This window comes from Pristiophorus japonicus, chromosome 2, assembly GCF_044704955.1.
Source record: "Pristiophorus japonicus isolate sPriJap1 chromosome 2, sPriJap1.hap1, whole genome shotgun sequence".
NCBI classification, from domain to species: Eukaryota; Metazoa; Chordata; class Chondrichthyes; family Pristiophoridae; genus Pristiophorus; species Pristiophorus japonicus.
This window is the reverse complement of record NC_091978.1, coordinates 368,726,065-368,744,947: the sequence shown is the minus strand read 5'-3', so window position 1 is coordinate 368,744,947 and position 18,883 is coordinate 368,726,065. Positions and strand designations below refer to the sequence as shown.

Sequence of the window (18,883 nt, the reverse complement as noted above, 5' to 3'; positions counted from 1 at the left end):
ATTTAGTGAGAGAACAGTGGAATTTTGCTTATATCATTTGTTGTTGCTCATTGAATGGCGGAACAGGCTTGAGAGGCTGAATAGCCTACTCCTGTTCCTATGTTCCTAGAATGATACAGGTTGCAAACCTATTTAAATATTATTGGCTGGATTTTCGTTTGGCTTGCGCCTCTATTAGTGCCCGTTTTTGCAATGGCACTGAGCAGTACCGCCCGGGAGCATCGCGCCAGTGTGCAACGCCCCCGGTATCATCCCGATCTCAAAATTTGTTTCGCGCTGACCCCGTAGCGCCCCTTAGTTAACCCGCCTGAGCAATCAGGCCAGTCAGAGCTATCCTGGAGGCGGTGTGGGAAGAAATGACTGCATGAAGTAAGTGTGAGTGGGGTTTTTTTTGTTTTATTTTTGCAATTTAACTTTACGATAGGCGAGCAAGGTATAGGGAATGTTTTTTGTGACGATTTTGTTTTTCCCAGGGAGGCCTCTCCCAGATCGCTCCGAGGCCCGCTCTTTTGCCGGGGATTTTCAGTCGCTCAGCCGGCCTAGCGCCCTGAGAGAGGTGTGGAACGCCTCACTTAGCGCTCCGCCCCACACTCAGGGTCCAGCAACTGAATTTGTTGGCTGCCGTCGCAAACCATTTCCCGGCACAAAATTTACCGCCCCGCCGCCATTAGCACACTAAAAAGCCTCCAACCGAAAATCCAACCCAAAGAGTTGTGCCTGATTTTTTTTTAATGACTGCCACACAATTAAACAGATCACACGTTAACTAGTAAGACACACCAAGTGCAATATTCAACAAGAACACGCTGGAGAGGCTTGAAGGTTATTATTAAGGCAAGGACAAATGAAATTCAATATAGATAAGTGTGTGGTGGTACATTTTGGTAGGAAGAATAAGGTGACCTCATACTGCTTGGTTAATGTTAAGTATGGAAGAACTCCACAAGACTGAATACTGTGAGCTAAAACTGATGTGACCTTAGTCTCTTTAATACAACTCCAGAGTGCCTAAGCAGCATGGCAGACAACCTTTTATACTCCCTTGCACGAGGTGTGCAGGTGACCCTTGGGCCTCCAACTGTTGCGCCCTCTGGTGGCAAGTCTTACACAGTTACAATGTTTACATACATAACAGTTAATAACTCTAAATGTGGTAGAGGAACAAAGGAATCTAGAGGTACAGATACACAAATCACTAGGTTAATAAAGCCATTAAAAAAAGCAAACCAAGCCCTGGGGTTCATTGCTGGAGGGATAGAATTGAAAAGCAGAGAAGTTTTGTTGAACTTGTATCGACCGCTGGTTAGCCCACTCTTGGAGTACCATGCACGTCTCTGGTCTCCAGTTATAAGAAGGATGTAGAGGCACTGGAGAAGATTTACTAGGATATCAGAACTGAGAGGCTATAACTATAACAGCCATGCATTTATTTACATTCATTCATTCATAGGCAGTCCCTCAAAATCGAGGAAGACTTGCTTCCACTCTAAAAGTGAGTTCTTAGGAACAGTCCAATATGGGAATTACAGTCTCTGTCACATGTGCGACAGACAGTCGTTGAAGGAAAGGGTGGGTGGGGAGTCTGGTTTGCCGCACGCTCCTTCCGCTGCCTGCGCTTGGTTTCTGCATGCTCTCGGCGACGAGACTCGAGGTGCTCAGCGCCCTCCCACTTTGGGCGGTCTTTGGCCAGGGACTCCCAGGTGTCAGTGGGGATGTTGCACTTTATCAAGGAGGCTTTGAGGGTGTCCTTGAAACGTTTCCTCTACCCACCTGGGGCTCGCTTGCCGTGTTGGAGTTCCGAGTAGAGCGCTTGCTTTGGGAGTCTTGTGTCAGGCATGCGAACAATGTGGCCCATCCAACGGAGCTGGTCGAATGTGGTCAGTGCTTCGATGCTGGGGATGTTCGCCTGATCGAGGACACCAACGTTATTGCACCTGTCCTCCCAGAGGATTTTCAGGATCTTGCGGAAACATCGTTGGTGGTATTTCTCCAGCGATTTGAGGTGTCTCTGAGCCATACAGGAGGGCGGGTATCACTACAGCCCTGTAGACCATGAGCTTGGTGCCAGATTTGAGAGCCTGATCTTCGAAAACTCTCTTCCTCAGGCAGCCAAAAGCTACGCTGGCGCACTGGAAGCAGTGTTGAATCTCGTCGCCGATGTCTGCCCTTGCTGATAATAGATTATAACTGTCACGAAAGATTGAACAAGCAGGGGCTCTTTTCTGTAGAAAACAGAGGCTGAGGGATGACCTGATAGAGGTCTTTAAGATAATGAAATGGTTTGATAAGGTAAAAGTGGAGAAAACGTTTCCACTTGTGGGGGAGACTAAAACTAGAGGCACAAATATAAGATAGTTATTAATAAATTCAATAGGGAATTCAGAAGAAGATTCTTTACCCAAAGTATGGTAAAAATGTGGAACTTGCTACCACAAGGAATAGTTGAGGTGAATGGCATAGATGGATGCATTTGAGGGGTAGCTAGATAAGCACATGAGGGAGAAAGGAATAGAAGGATATCTGTGCCATAACGAAGACCATCTATTTCCACCTCCGTAACATTGCCCATCTCCGCCCTTGCCTCAGCTCATCTGCTGCTGAAACCCTCATCCATGCCTTTGTTACCTCTAGGCTTGACTATTCCAACGCACTCCTGACTGGCCTCCCATGTTCTACCCTAGAGGTCATCAAAAACTTAGCTGCCCATGTCCTAACTCGCACCAAGTCCTGTTCACCCATCACGCTCTATGCTCGCTGCTCTACAATGGCTCATGGTTAAGCCATTATCCATGCTTTTATACCTCCAGAATCCACCATTCCAATGCTCGCCTGGCCGGCCTCCCAACTTCCACCCTCCATAAACTTAAAATTAATCCAAAATTCTGCTGCTTGTATTTTAATTCACACTAAATCCCATTCACCCATCACCCCCGCCCCCGTGTGCTCGCTCAGCTATATTGGCTCCCGGTTAAGCAACGCGTCGATTTTAAAATTCTCATCCTTGTTTTCAAATCGCTCCATGACCTCGCCCCTCCCTATCTCTGAAATTTATCCAGCCCCAACCCGCCTGAGATGTCTGTGCTCCTCCACTTCCGGCTTCTTGAGCGTCCCTGATTTTAATTGCTCCACCACTGGTGGCCGTGCCTTCAGCTGCCTAGCCCCTAAGTTCTGGTATTTCCTCTCTAAATTCCTCTTTTCTCCTTTACAACGTTCCTTTAAACCTACCGTGTCTATGTGGCTCGGTGTCAAATTTTGTTTTATACCGCTCCGGTGAAGCATCTTGGGATGTTTTACTACATTAAAGACACTAAATAAATACAAGTTGTTATTGATATGTTGATATGATGCGATGAAGGGTGGGGGGGGGGGGGAGGGGGCTCGTGTGGAGCATAAACTCCAACATAGATCAGTTGGGCCGAATGGCCTGTTTCTGTATTTCAGATTTCTAGCATCCACTGTATTTTCCTTTTGTAGTTGTGTGGCCTGTTTCTGCGCTGTAGACCTGATGTCATCATCATCATCATCATCATAGGCAGTCCCTCGGAATCGAGGAAGACTTGCTTCCACTCCTGAAGTGAGTTCTTTGGTGGCTGAACAATCCAATACGAGAGCCACAGACTCTGTCACAGGTGGGACAGACAGTGGTTGAGGGAAAGGGCGGGTGGGACTGATTTACCGCACGCTCTTTCCGCTGCCTGCGCTTGATTTCTGCATGCTCTCGGCAACGAGACTCGAGGTGCTCAACGCTCTCCCGAATGCACTTCCTCCACTTAGGGCGGTCTTTGGCCAGGGACTCCCAGGTGTCAGTGGTGATGTCGTACTTTATCAGGAAGGCTTTGAGAGTGTCCTTGTAACATTTCTGCTGCCCGCCTTTGGCTCGTTTGCCGTGAAGGAGCTCCGTATAGAGCACTTGCTTTGGAGTCTCGTGTCTGGCATGCGAACTATGTGGCCTGCCCAGCGGAGCTGATTGCGTGTGATCAGTGCTTCAATGCTGGGGATGTTGGCCTGGGCGAGGGCACTGATGTTGTGCGCCTGTCCTCCCAGGGGATTTGTAGGATCTTACGGCGACATCGTTGGTGATATATCTCCAGCAACTTAAGGTGTCTTCTATACATGGTCCATGCCTCTGAGCCATACAGGAGGGCGGGTATTACTACAGCCCTGTAGACCATGAGCTTGGTGGTAGATTTGAGGGCCTGGTCTGCAAACACTCTTTTCCTCAGGCGGCCGAAGGCTGCGCTGGAGGCGGTTGAATCTCCGCATCAATGTCTGCTTTTGATGTAACATAAGAACATAAGAATTAGGAATAGGAGTAGGCCATCTAGCCCCTCGAGCCTGCTCCGCCATTCAACAAGATCATGGCTGATCTGGCCATGGACTCAGCTCCACTTACCCGCCCGCTCCCCGTAACCCTTAATTCCCTTATTGGTTAAAAATCTATCTATCTGTGACTTGAATACATTCAACGAGCTAGCCTCAACTGCTTCCTTGGGCAGAGAATTCCACAGATTCACAACCCTCTGGGAGAAGAAATTCCTTCAACTCGGTTTTAAATTGGCTCCCCCGTATTTTGAGGCTGTGCCCCCTAGTTCTAGTCTCCCCGACCAGTGGAAACAACCTCTCTGCCTCCATCTTGTCTATCCCTTTCATTATTTTAAATGTTTCTATAAGATCACCCCTCATTCTTCTGAACTCCAATGAGTAAAGACCCAGTCTACTCAATCTATCATCATAAGGTAACCCCCTCATCTCCGGAATCAGCCTAGTGAATCGTCTCTGTATCCCCTCCAAAGCTAGTATATCCTTCCTTAAGTAAGGTGACCAAAACTGCACGAAGTACTCCAGGTGCGGCCTCACCAATACCCTATACAGTTGCAGCAGGACCTCCCTGCTTTTGTACTCCATCCCTCTCGCAATGAAGGCCAACATTCCATTCGCCTTCCTGATTACCTGCTGCACCTGCAAACTAACTTTTTGGGATTCATGCACAATTTTAGGAGTCCGTGTTCCATGTTTTTATTGAATGCACAAGGTTGCAGCCCCTGTTCCACTATTTGAAGGGGCTGCTCCTGAAATTCTGGCTGCACTTCAGTCCCACTCTCCTGATCTTTGGGCACCCTGTGCGGAGGGGAGCGGGTAGGTCCGAAGGCCTCCTCGTAGGACTGCTCCTGGGCACGGCCAAGGGTGCCATCAGCCGGTCCAGGCAGCGGGCGGTCGAGGGGGTCGTTCAACCTGACTGCCTGCCTCTCTTCCGCTCTTACATCCGGTCCAGGGTGTCCTTGGAGATGGAGCACGCGATGTCCACCGGTACGCTCGCGGCCTTCCGCGAGAGGTGGGCACCGGAGGGACTGGAGTGCATCATCACGCCCGGCAACCAAATTTTAATTTGATTTTACGTTTTAAAGTTTAATTTGTTTTAATTGCCGGTGCTTTTAGTGTCCCCCTCCCCTTTTATAGGGGGCACTGGGAAAATTTGATTTTAGCGCCAAAAAAAAAAAAAAAAAGGGGGGGGGCCTTGAAAATGTCTGCTGTGTCACCCAGGTCGGGTGGCATGGTCTTAATGTTTTATGTTTTGCAGGTAAACTCAAAAGAGTTTCATGCACAATTTTACGTTTTAAAGTTTAATTTGTTTTAATTGCCGGTGCTTTTAGTGTCCCCCTCCCCTTTTATAGGGGGCACTTGGAGAAATGTGATTTTAGCGCCCCCAAAAAAAAAACAACAAAAAAAAAAGAAAAAAAGGGCCTTGTAAATGTCTGGTGTGTCATCCAGGTCGGGTGGCACGGATACATGTTTTATGTTTTGCAGGTAGACTCTAAAAGAGTTTCATGCACAATTTTACGTTTTAAAGTTTAATTTGTTTTAATTGCCGGTGCTTTTAGTGTCCCCCTCCCCTTTTATAGGGGGCACTTGGAGAAAAATTCAATTCTGTGCCAAAAAAAAAATTGGCATTGTAAATGTTGGTGTTTCCCCCAGATCGGGGGGCACAGTTTAATGTTTTTTCCGTTAACTCCCTAAAAGAGTTTCATGCACAAGGACCCACAGGTCCCTCTGCACCGCAGAATGTTGTAATTTCTCCCCATTCAAATAATATTCCCTTTTACTGTTTTTGTTTCCCCAAGGTGGATGACCTCACACTTTCCGACATTGTATTCCATCTGCCAAACCTTAGCCCATTCGCTTAACCTATCCAAATCTCTTTGCAGCCTCTCTGTGTCCTCTACACAACCCGCTTTCCCACTTATGGAACCAAGGTAGGTGGATCAGTGTTAAGATTCAGATCAGCCATGATCCAATTGAATGGGGGAAACACGATAGAGGGGCTGAATGGCGTGTGGCTGAACTGATACAGGGATGGGGAGCTGGTCCATCACTGACGTCTCCAGCAACCAATCAGAAGGTTGGCGCAGGCGAAGGCGATTGTGACGTCGGCAAAAGACCGCCTCCACCCAGCCGCCAATCAGAGAAGCCTTCGGAGGCGGGACAACTCTCCTTTTGGGGACAAGGGCGGGCGGCTGGGGAAGGAAACGCTCCAATGAGAACGCGAGGCGGCGGTTAAACCTCGCCCCCCCCCCTCTGAACTCCTGTGGGGGGGGGGGACTGAAGTGATTGACGTTTGAGCCGGCCAGACAGAACGCGCGTTTGGGTGGGGCGGGGCCTACGTCACGGCGGCACCAATGGGAGGGAAGGCGGGACGGAGCGGCCAGCTTCGGTGCTGAAGAGCCCGACGGGGTTGTGTAAAGTCAGTCGCGTCGGTGCGGGCAGCGGCGGCGGGTGAAAGTGCGGCAACCATCTCGCTTACCTCGACAGCCTGAGGCCTCTGTTTATTCCGTCTCCAGCAGCCGAAAGAAAGAAAAGAGGAAGAGGTGTTTCCCCGGGCTGAAAAAGGGGCCTCCCGGCCCGGCTTGCTGTTGCTGTTGTTGTTGTGGTGGTGGTGTGAGGCAGTCCGGCTTCATTCGGGGGAGAGCTTTTTTTTTGGGGGGGTGAGGTGAAAAGGGCCGGCTTTTCCGTGACTATACCCTCCCCCCTTCTCTCTCCCTCACACAAACATACACCTTCTTACTGGTTGACTCGATTTATAGCAGCCGCCTCTCTTCTTTTTTTTCCCCCCTCAATAACAACGACGACGACACGGAAAGGAGTCGCAGGCCGCCATCCTCTTCCCGCCGCCATCCAGTCATCAGCGAAACACATCACCTCACATCGCCCCGCCGTCCGCCTCACACACACACACACGCCTCCCGCCCGGAGGCGAGGCGGGAGGAGCAATTTCGCAGGAGGCTGTGTGCGCGAGACGACAACCGTCAGCGGGGCTCGCGAGCGCGGGCTCGTCATGGGTGAGTGGCGCGCGCGCGCGTGTGTGTGTGTGTCGGGGGTGGGTGAGCGCGTGGCCGTCGCGCCCCTTTTCAGAGGGAGGGGGGGGGTGAGTGAGGGAGTGGTGCGCATGCTCCGCTCCCCCCCCCCCCCCCCTGTCTGTCCCCCGGGGTTACGGTAGTGTGCACGTGTGTCGTTCCCCCGGGGTTACGGTAGTGTGCACGTGCGTCGTTCCCCCGGGGTTAAGGTAGTGTGCGCGTGTGTCGTTCCCAGTGTTAAGGTAGTGTGCATGTGCGTCGTTCCCCGGGGTTAAGGTAGTGTGCACGTGGGTCGTTCCCCGGGGTTAAGGTGTGTACATACCCCCAGGGAACAGCACATGTACACACACTACCTTATCCCCAGGGAACAGCGCAAGGTCGTGTGTACATAAATAGGAGCACGAGTAGGCCATATGGCCCCTCGAGCCTGCTCCACCATTTAATACGATCATGGCTGACCTGATCATGGACTTGGGTCCACTTCCCTGCCCGCTCCCCATATTCCCATATCTGTTAAGAAACTGTCTATCTCTGTCTTAAATTTCTTCAATGACCTGGCTTCCACAGATTTATAACCCTCCTGAGAAGAAATTCCTTCATCAGCTTTAAATGGGTGACCCTTTATTCTAAGTTTATACTCCCTTGTTCTAGTCTCCCCTATCAGTGGAAACATCCTCTTTGCAGCCACCTTGTCAAGCCCCCTCATAATCTTAAAGGTTTCGTTAAGATCACTCCTCATTCTTCTGAATTCCAATGAGTAGCGGTCCAACCTTCTCAACCGTACCTCATTGATTTCATTGGCCTTTCTGATCACTTGTACCTGCATGCTAACCTTTTTGTTTCATTCACCAGGACCCCTAGGTCCTGCTGTACTGCAGCACATTGCAATTTTTCTCCATTTAAATAATAACTTGCTCTTCATTATTTTTTTTGCCAAAGTGCATAACCTTTGTCTGCCAAATTTTTGCCCACTCACTTAGCCCCTGTCTATGTCCTTTTGCAGGTTTTTTTTGTCCTCACACAATGCTTTTCCTCCCATCTTTGTGTCGTCAGCAAACTTGGCTACATTATACTTGGTCTCTTCATCCAAGTCGTTAATATAGATTGTAAATAGTTGGGGTCCCAGCACTGATCCCTGTGGCATCCCACTAGTTACTGATTGCCAACCCAAGAATGAACCATTTATCCTGACTCTTCTGTTAGTTAGCCAATCCTCTCTCCATTGCTAATATTACCCCCAACCCTGTGAACTTGGAAGTCAAAATACACCACATCCACTGGTTCCCCTTTATCCACCCTGTTTGTTACAAGAATTCCAGCAAATTTGTCAAACATGACTTGCCCTTCATAAAACCATGCTGATTTGCCTGACTGAATTTTGCTTTTCCAAATGTCCTGCTACTGCTTTAATAATGGACTCCAACATTTTACCAACCACAGATGTTAAGCTAACTGGTCTATAGTTTCCTGCTTTTTGTCTGCCTCCTTTTTTAAATAGGGGTGTTACATTTGCAGTTTTCCAATCTGCTGGGACCCCCCCAGAATCCAAGAATTTTGGTGCATTATAACCAATGCATCCACTATCCCTACTTGCACCCTAGGATGCAAGCCATCATTATCTTACTGAGTACCACCTCCTTAGTGATTGTGTTAAGTTCTTCCCCCGCCCTCCCTCTCGATAGCCCCTTGACTATCCACTGTTGGGCTATTTTTAGTGTCCTCTACCGTAAAGACTGCTACAAAATATTTGTTCAGAGTTTCTGCCAACTCCATGTTCCCCCATCACAAATTCCCTGGTCTCGTCCTCTTGGGGACAAACATAGAAACATAGAAAATAGGTGCAGGAGTAGGCCATTCGGCCCTTCTAGCCTGCACCGCCATTCAATGAGTTCATGGCTGAACATGCAACTTCAGTACCCCATTCCTGCTTTCTCACCATACCCCTTGATTCCCCTAGTAGTAAGGACTTCATCTAACTCCTTTTTGAATATATTTAGTGAATTGGCCTCAACAACTTTCTGTGGTAGAGAATTCCACAGGTTCACCACTCTCTGGGTGAAGAAGTTCCTCCGCATCTCGGTCCTAAATGGCTTCCCCCTTATCCTTAGACTGTGTCCCCTGGTTCTGGACTTCCCCAACATTGGGAACATTCTTCCTGCATCTAACCTGTCTAACCCCGTCAGAATTTTAAACGTTTCTATGAGGTCCCCTCTCATTCTTCTGAACTCCAGTGAATATAAGCCCAGTTGATCCAGTCTTTCTTGATGGGTCAGTCCCGCCATCCCGGGAATCAGTCTGGTGAACCTTCGCTGCACTCCCTCAATAGCAAGAATGTCCTTCCTCAGGTTAGGAGACCAAAACTGTACACAATACTCCAGGTGTGGCCTCACCAAGGCCCTGTACAATTGTAGCAACACCTCCCTGCCCTTGTACTCAAATCCCCTCGCTATGAAGGCCAACATGCCATTTGCTTTCTTAACCGCCTGCTGTACCTGCATGCCAACCTTCAATGACTGATGTACCATGACACCCAGGTCTCTTTGTACCTCCCCTTTTCCTAATCTGTCACCATTCAGATAATAGTCTGTCTCTCTGTTTTTACCACCAAAGTGGATAACCTCACATTTATCCACATTATACTTCATCTGCCATGCATTTGCCCACTCACCTAACCTATCCAAGTCGCTCTGCAGCCTCATAGAATCCTCCTTGCAGCTCACACTGCCACCCAACTTAGTGTCATCTGCAAATTTGGAGATACTACATTTAATCCCCTCGTCTAAATCATTAATGTACAGTGTAAACAGCTGGGGCCCCAGCACAGAACCTTGCGGTACCCCACTAGTCACTGCCTGCCATTCTGAAAAGTCCCCATTTACTCCTACTCTTTGCTTCCTGTCTGACAACCAGTTCTCAATCCATGTCAGCACACTACCCCCAATCCCATGTGCTTTAACTTTGCACATTAATCTCTTGTGTGGGACCTTGTCGAAAGGCTTCTGAAAGTCCAAATATACCACATCAACTGGTTCTCCCTTGTCCACTCTACTGGAAACATCCTCAAAAAATTCCAGAAGATTTGTCAAGCATGATTTCCCTTTCACAAATCCATGCTGACTTGGACCTATCATATTACCTCTTTCCAAATGCACTGCGATGACATCCTTAATAATTGATTCCATCATTTTACCCACTACCGATGTCAGGCTGACCGGTCTGTAATTCCCTGTTTTCTCTCTCTCTCCCTTTTTTAAAAAGTGGGGTTACATTGGCTACCCTCCACTCCATAGGAACTGATCCAGAGTCAATGGAATGTTGGAAAATGACTGTCAATGCATCCACTATTTCCAAGGCCACCTCCTTAAGTACTCTGGGATGCAGTCCATCAGGCCCTGGGGATTTATCGGCCTTTAATCCCATCAATTTCCCCAACACAATTTCCTGACTAATAAGGATTTCCCTCAGTTCCTCCTCCTTACTAGACCCTCCGACCCCTTTTATATCCGGAAGGTTGTTTGTGTCCTCCTCAGTGAATACCGAACCAAAGTACTTGTTCAATTGGTCCGCCATTTCTTTGTTCCCCGTTATGACTTCCCCTGATTCTGACTGCAGGGGACCTACGTTTGTCTTTACTAACCTTTTTCTCTTTACATATCTATAGAAACTTTTGCAATCCGTCTTAATGTTCCCTGCAAGCTTCTTCTCGTACTCCATTTTCCCTGCCCTAATCAAACCCTTTGTCCTCCTCTGCTGAGTTCTAAATTTCTCCCAGTCCCCGGGTTCTCTGCTATTTCTGGCCAATTTGTATGCCACTTCCTTGGCTTTAATGCTATCCCTGATTTCCCTTGATAGCCACGGTTGAGCCACCTTCCCTTTTTTATTTTTACGACAGACAGGAATGTACAATTGTTGTAGTTCATCCATGCGGTCTCTAAATGTCTGCCATTGCCCATCCACAGTCAACCCCTTCAGTATCATTCGCCAATCTATCCTAGCCAATTCACGCCTCATACCTTCAAAGTTACCCTTCTTTAAGTTCTGGACCATGGTCTCTGAATTAACTGTTTCATTCTCCATCCTAATGCAGAATTCCACCATATTATGGTCACTCTTCCCCAAGGGGCCTCGCACAACGAGATTGCTAATTAATCCTCTCTCATTAAACAACACCCAGTCTAAGATGGCCTCCCCCCTAGTTGGTTCCTCGACATATTGGTCTAGAAAACCATCCCTTATGCACTCCAGGAAATCCTCCTCTACCGTATTGCTTCCAGTTTGGTTAACCCAATCTATGTGCATATTAAAGTCACCCATTATAACTGCTGCACCTTTATTGCACGCACCCCTAATTTCATGTTTGATGCCCTCCCCAACATCACTACTACTGTTTGGAGGTCTGTACACAACTCCCACTAACGTTTTTTGTCCTTTGGTATTCTGCAGCTCTACCCATATAGATTCCACATCATCCAAGCTAATGTCCTTCCGAACTATTGCCTTAATTTGCTCCTTAACCAGCAATGCTACCCCACCTCCTTTTCCTTTTATTCTATCTTTCCTGAATGTTGAATACCCCTGGATGTTGAGTTCCCAGCCCTGATCATCCTGGAGCCACGTCTCCGTAATCCCAATCACATCATATTTGTTAACATCTATTTGCACAGTTAATTCATCCACTTTATTGCGGATACTCCTTGCATTAAGACACAAAGCCTTCAGGCTTGTTCTTTTAACACCCTTTGTCCTTTTAGAATTTTGCTGTACAGTGGCCCTTTTTGTTCTTTGCCTTGGGTTTCTCTGCCCTCCACTTTTCCTCATCTCCTTTCTGTCTTTTGCTTTTGCCTCCTTTTTGTTTCCCTCTGTCTCCCTGCATTGGTTCCCATCCCCCTGCCATATCAGTTTAAATCCTCCTCAACAGCACTAGCAAACACTCCCCCTAGGACATTGGTCCGGTCCTGCCCATTTACTTTTACTGTCTGTTTCCCGGGGGTGAGGTAGTGTGTACATGTACTGTCCCTGTTGGGGGTAAGGTAATGTGAGCATGCGCTGTCCCTGTTTCTCTGTCCTCCGGGGGTGAAGCAGCGTGGCGTTCCTGCTGCAGGATGAAATGTGTGTGCATTGATTATTACAACAACTTGTACTTATGACAACAACTTGCATTTATATAGCGCCTTTAATGTAGTAAGACATTCCAAAGTGCTTCACAGGAGTGTTATAAGGCAAAAGATTTGACACCGAGCCACACATCAGGCCTAGTCAACTCGAGGACAATCTCCCAGACAGACCGTGTCTGTGGGTTGCACTCTCTCCTCAGTCAGCAGGTTGAGTTCAAATCCCACTCCAGGAACGTGAGCACAAAAATCTAGGCTGACACTCCCACTGCAGTGCTGAGGTATGCTGCACTGTCGGAGGTGCCATCTTTCGGATGTGACATTAAACCGAGGTCCTGTCTGCGCGCTCAAGTGGACGTAAAAGATTCCATGGCCACTATTTTGAAGAAGAGCAGTGGAGTTATCCCCGGTGTCCTGGCCGATATTTATCCCTCAATCAACATAACAAAAACAGATTATTTGGGTCATTATCACATTGCTTTTTGTGGGAGCTTGCTGTGTGCAAATTGGCTGCTGTGTTTCCCACATTACAACAGTGACTGCACTTCAAAGGTACTTCATTGGCTGTAAAGTGCTTTTTGACGTCCGGTGGTCATGAAAGGTGCTGTATAAATCCAAGCCTTTATATTTCCTAGAATTTAGATGAAAGATGATACTGAAATGTGTAATAAAAAAATAAAAAAATTTAAGATGCTTAACAGGGTAGATGCTGAGAGGCTGTTTCCCCAGACTGGAGAGTCTAGAACCAGTGGTCAAAGTCTCAGGATAAGGGGTCAGCCATATAGGACTGAGATGAGGAGAAATGTCTTCAGTCAAAGGGATTCTCTACCCCAGAGGGCTGTGGATGCTCAGTCGTTGAGTATATTCAAGACGGAGATTGATTTTTTTTGACTCTCGGGGAACCAAGGGATATCGTGATAGTGCGTAAAAGATCAGCCATGATATTGAATGGCGGAGCAGGCTCGAGGGACTGTATGTCCTGTTCCTATTTCTTGTGTTCTTCTATCCTGTTCTGATTCTTCTGAAAGAATCTGCCCAGGTATGATTGTCAAACAACAATAGAATCAGATGTGGCTGCAACCTTCAGTTGCATACCTGCTGCCACTGTCTGGACTCATTAAGAGCAACTGCTTTAGAGAGAGGTTGGAAGGCTGCTAGTGTCTATGCAGCAGCAAAAGTAAATGGGGAAGAAAACTTGCAGGTAGGTCGGGGCAAATCCAGAAGCCACAGAATCCTAGAAAGTTGCACTCGAGGCTTAGAAATGTGTACGTTTGCTTTTTTTATCCTAATTGAGCAGCTTAACCATACACAAAGATCATTTAGTGAAGTGACTAGAATGGCCTGGCTGAGGTGAGAGACCTGAGTTATGTGAACGTAAGAAATAGGAGCAGGATTTCAATAAGATCATGGTTGATCTTTGACCTCCACTCCTTTCCTGCACTGTCCCCATATCCCTCCCCCCCCACCCCCCCCCCCCCTGATGTCCAAAAATAGATCGATCTCTGTCTTGAATATACTCATTGAGCATCCACAGCTCTCTGGGTAGAGAATTCCAAAGATTCACAATGCTCTGAATGAAGAAATTTCTCCATCTCAGTCCTAAATGGCTGACCCCTTATTCTGAGACTGACCCCTGGTTCTAGTCTCTCCCGCCAGGGGAAACGTACTCCCTGTCGCTACTCTGTCAAGACCCGTAAGCATTTTATACGTTTCAATGAGATCTCCTAAACATGACCAGTATCCCAGCAAGGAGTTGCCACCTTAGGAAGGACAGAAGTGGTAGGATGAAAAAAAAATCATTTTTTTTTTTTAAAAGCCACATTTTCTTGTATGTATATTTCCTTCTAGAACAAAATATATGCCCTAGGCTTTCCTTCCTCTTTCACCATCCTCTGCAGAGGGCCCCAGACATAAATCTATTTCCCAAGTCTACAACACCAGAAGAGCCTTAATGGTACTTCAGAGAGTGATGCAAGACTTGAATCTCATATGTCGCATCTTGGATATTTGTGCTAATTGTCCACGATATATACCTGGAATTTTCTGTAAAGCATAATTGATTTCAGGCAGAATGCAGTCTGTCTTAGCCAGGTATCTCCTTTCCTAGATTAGTTATAAAACGTGATAACTAGTATCTTTCCAAATACTTGTCGTCTACTCTTCCCCTGCCCCTTCCCCTGGAAAAAATTTTTTTAAGCCAAATGCACAGCAGTACTGAGCCAGTATCTTTATGAAAGTTTGGCTAAATTCCCTATCCTCTTAGAGGATGAAATATAATCCCATCAGTATTTTCTGTTCATCTAAGTAATGACTGGAGACTACTGCCACACAAATTTTAAACATAAAAGCTATACACGATCATGTCGGTGACTGACATGACCATGAGTTGGGCCAAATTTCAGTAGGTGGGACATAATTTAAATCAAAGGAAGTGGTCTAAAAACAAAAATAAACTTACTGTGGCCCACAATGTGATGCCATACCAAATGTTTTTTTTTAAACATGTTCCATTCTGTTGTACAGACCTCCAAATTGTATGCATTTAGTTTTAAACGCAGATGAAATTTCACCCCTTGTATAGTAAGTCATTGTATCTTCCCAGTTGGGTGTTGTATGTCATAGCACTTAATCACCTTTCAGCATAAACAAATTATCGGATTCTCTTTTTAATAATGCGCTGCAATAGACATGATTGTGCTCTGTTCCTAAGCATGTTAAATATTGTATTTAATTGTGATTCTCCCTGAGCTTAAAGCCGTTTAATGCATCACCCGTTTGCTAGTATGGCACATGGATCCAGCCCCTGATGCAAAAGGTTGTACACTCTCATCTGAAGGATGAAGATTGATGTGGAGAGAAAAAAGGAATGAAGAAAAATAGATCCTTTCACAGCTTGATCAATAACCTAGCAAGGTTGGGCCAGGAGCCAGTTATGTGACACCTCTTGAGCTTGGGACTTGGCTGTTCCTGCCCTATACTTAGTATCTTGTTTATCAGGCAACACAGTTTTCAGGGTTGGGAGGGAATTTTCAGCGTTGCTTGGACTTCTAACACAGCTGGCTAGATCTGACATTTTGATATTCAAAAATAGCAAATAATGGCACTGACCAATTTTAGCCCTTTTGTAGTTCAGCATTTGCAGTTTCAGCTAGTTGATTTGAGGAAACTGCAGCATTTTTTTTAAGGGAAAATCCTCCAGCTATATTGCAGCAAAATCCACATTATAACAAAGCATTTTTTAACATTAATGTTTTTCATTCAGTGACCTGACCACCTTGCATCCAGTAGCTTTTAAAGGAATCTCTTGCATATTTTAAAGACTTGGCTGATGAAGCAAAAATTAAATTGTTTATTTGTCACGCTTGCATCTAAAGAGCGCAAGAAAGCTACATTATCATATACAGGATGGACTGCCGGCTGAAGCAGTGACAGTCCCTGTTGAATAATTGTTACAAAATGAGCTGCTTTGCAATGTAGCATACAGTATTTTGAGACAAAAAATGTGGTCTTCCCCCTCCCAACCCCAAATACTTTCTAATTTTTTTCCTCTCGTCAGTATTGTAACACACCATTCTTTGGCAAAAAGGAAACTTTCCCTAGACTCCGTAGTAATGTTACTCTAGATTGCTGTCATGTGATGCAAGGGTGAACTGATTGTGGACTGTGTGGTACATTCTGTTTCTGTCCCCTTGGAAATTCCAAATTGGAGCTTTTTAGAGCATGGTGAAAGGTTTCGGAAAACATTTGACCTGTATTTTATTTAGAAACTTTCTCTGGCATTTAAAAAAAAAGATTAATTTAATATATCAGTTGCATTTTCTTCCATAAAGATATTTCCTAAGTACCAAGAATTGGGAGATCTCTTGCATGCATCCAGAACAAGGGGGGGTGCAAGAGCTAAAATTAGAGCGAGGCGGTTCAGGGATTATGTCAGGAAACACTTCACGCAAAGGGAAGTGGAAATCTGAAACACACTCTCAAAGCACTGAGGGTCAATTACATATTTAAAACTTGAGATCGATAGATTTTTTATTAGGCAAGGGTTTTAAGGATTACGGAACCAAGGCGGGTAGATGGAGTTGGATACAGATCAGACACTTCCATTTATATAGCGCCTTTCACAACCACTGGACGTCTCAAAGCGTTACAACCAATTAAGTACTTTTTGAAGTGTAGTCACTTCTAATGTAGGAAACGTGGCAGCCAATTTGCGCACAGCAAGCTCCCACAAACAGCAATGTGATAATGACCACATAATCTGTTTTGTTATGTTGGAGAGGTAGCAAGCAGCAGAGGAGCAACAAGATTGGGACGAAGGAGCAGCGAGAGATTGTAGAGCGACGTGATCGGGGCCCAGGAGAGTTATGGTCCCAGGGGCAGCACGGGCCAGCCCAGACTGTGATATGTGTGTGCACTCGGTCCGTGCAGCAGAGCTGGTCTCCAATCGTCTTGGTTAATCCTTGCCACTGGAACAAGACCTAGCTCTGTCAAGCCCATGGGGTGGTTGATGTGCATCGGCCAACACACGTTTTTAAAAAAAAAAAAATCCACGCACAGGCATACTTCCATTCTTCAATATGTAGTTTGCGGCCCTGGAATGTTGGGTCCTTTATTGAAACGCCTGTGAACTCATCCCTTTTTGGTATGGAAGCAAATCATCCTAGATAATGAGGGACTGCCTAAGAAGTTCAGTTATGTTGATTTGAGGGATAAATATTGCCCAGGACACCAGGGATAACTCTCCTACTCTTCTTCGAAATCTTTTACACACACCCGAGAACGCCGATGGGGCTTCGGTTTAACGTCTCATCCTAAAGATGATGAGACCAGTGCATTGCACTGGAGTGTCAGCCTAGATTTTTGGTACTCAAGTCCCTGGAGTGGGATTTGAACCCACAACCTTTCTGAGTCAGGCAAGTGTGCTACCCACTGAGCCACAGCTGACACTCTGCTAATGGCAGAACAGGCTTGAGGGGTTGAATGGCCTCCTGTTCCATGTACCTATCTTACCAAATCTGCCTATCAAATTTAATGGAGCAATGCTGGGAGATTTTTTTTTTAAACCCAATCATCATTAAATAGCTTTGCATAATACTTTGTAATATGTTGAGTTCTGTGTACCAGTTTTACATTTACAAAGATCCTTTCTAGGTATGTTTTATCTCATTGCTGATGTGGACCATAGCTTGTACCCAACTTTGTCATTAAATGAATGGTTAGGTCAACTTGCTAGTAGGTCAGGTATATAAATCACGTTTCAAGTCATATGTCCGATATACACACACTGTTGGCACAGCTGTGGAAATTGGGTTCAAGGCCAGCTGAGAGAAAGTTGCTAATAAGCATAGGACTGTCCCATTTGTGGGGGGAGAGGCTTTCTATATCCAGTACATTAGATGTCCTTCTTGCCCACCTAAATCATTGGTACTTTGCAAAGAACAAAGTGTGTGTTCATGTGAGAAAGGGGATGGTCCTCCATCGCTGTCTCCTCCTCCTTTCTTGCTGTGTATGGCTATCTACATATTGTGTCTTTGGTAATCTTTTAATCAAGACTAATTTAGAACAGTTCCACTTCTGTAAGATGTGGCTCAATGCTGTGGCCTTTCTTTTGTTTGTGTAAAATTTAGTATAGAGCACAATTAAATCTAGTTTCTCTGAGGTTTATTCAGAATCTGCAGACATGTGATCTCTGCCAATTCTTACTGTCATTTCCTGTGATTGTTACTGCTGTACAAATATCTTTCTTCTCCGTAGTAAATGTTTATTTGACCAGATTATGGTTGATGGACCAGTCCTGGCCAACATTTATCCCTCTGCCAACATCACTAAAACAGGTTATCTGGTCACCCTGTTTTTGTAGCTTCTTGGTAGCAATTGAAGGTACAAAGCATGATTGGGGCTTGAAACCAAAAGTGACCTCCTGGACATGTTAACACATTGGGCAAGTGTTTAACTGCTCTGAGGGAATGGTGAATGTATTCCCGTAAAGAAGCAGAAAGCTTCTTGTTTATGCTTCACGCAACCTGCCTCCCACGTATATCTGGGTGCATCAGATGCAGTGAGTAGACTAATTTGTTTTAATGTTATACTAGGGGATTTTTATAATCAGACTAGAGACCTTGTGTCATCCATTATTCTTTGTGTCTACCGGTTTTATGGCCTTGATTTTTAGTCCCTGATGATGTGAAAGGTGTGTTGTGGGAATACTGTAACCGATTGTGAGGTTGTACCGTCTGCATAATCATTGGTTGAGGCAAGTTGCTATATTTCCATTGGTATTCCTGCAGTGTGTAATGTTTTTAACAGTATTACAAATTATCAAGGGAACTGCTAGCTGACAAGTTATTCAATCCCACACAGTTCGTGAGAAGGTGTTGATGTGGCTGATAGGAATCTGGATAATTTGAAAAACCAGATAATGAG

At 46.0% G+C, this 18,883-nt stretch overlaps 1 protein-coding gene and 1 long non-coding RNA gene across 5 annotated transcripts in view; one reads left to right on the top strand and one right to left on the bottom strand.

Moving 5' to 3' along the window:
* Positions 1 to 7,328, bottom strand: part of LOC139250520 (uncharacterized) — a 44,791-nt gene extending 37,463 nt beyond the window's left edge. For 2 of the 3 annotated variants that reach the window (XR_011591317.1, XR_011591324.1), the window contains exon 1: positions 6,800 to 7,328. This is a non-coding gene — a long non-coding RNA (uncharacterized lncRNA). Of the gene's footprint in view, positions 1 to 963; positions 4,273 to 6,799 lie in introns of those variants that run through there. The other variant, XR_011591320.1, reaches the window with a different exon arrangement.
* The window catches only part of rap1gds1 (RAP1, GTP-GDP dissociation stimulator 1), a 101,612-nt gene continuing 89,419 nt past the window's right edge, over positions 6,691 to 18,883 (top strand). For both annotated transcript variants that reach the window (XM_070872884.1, XM_070872880.1), the window contains exon 1: positions 6,691 to 7,334. In XM_070872884.1, coding sequence (XP_070728985.1) covers positions 7,331 to 7,334 — 4 coding nt within the window. In that variant the 5' untranslated portion in view covers positions 6,691 to 7,330. The remainder of the gene's footprint in view (positions 7,335 to 18,883) is intronic.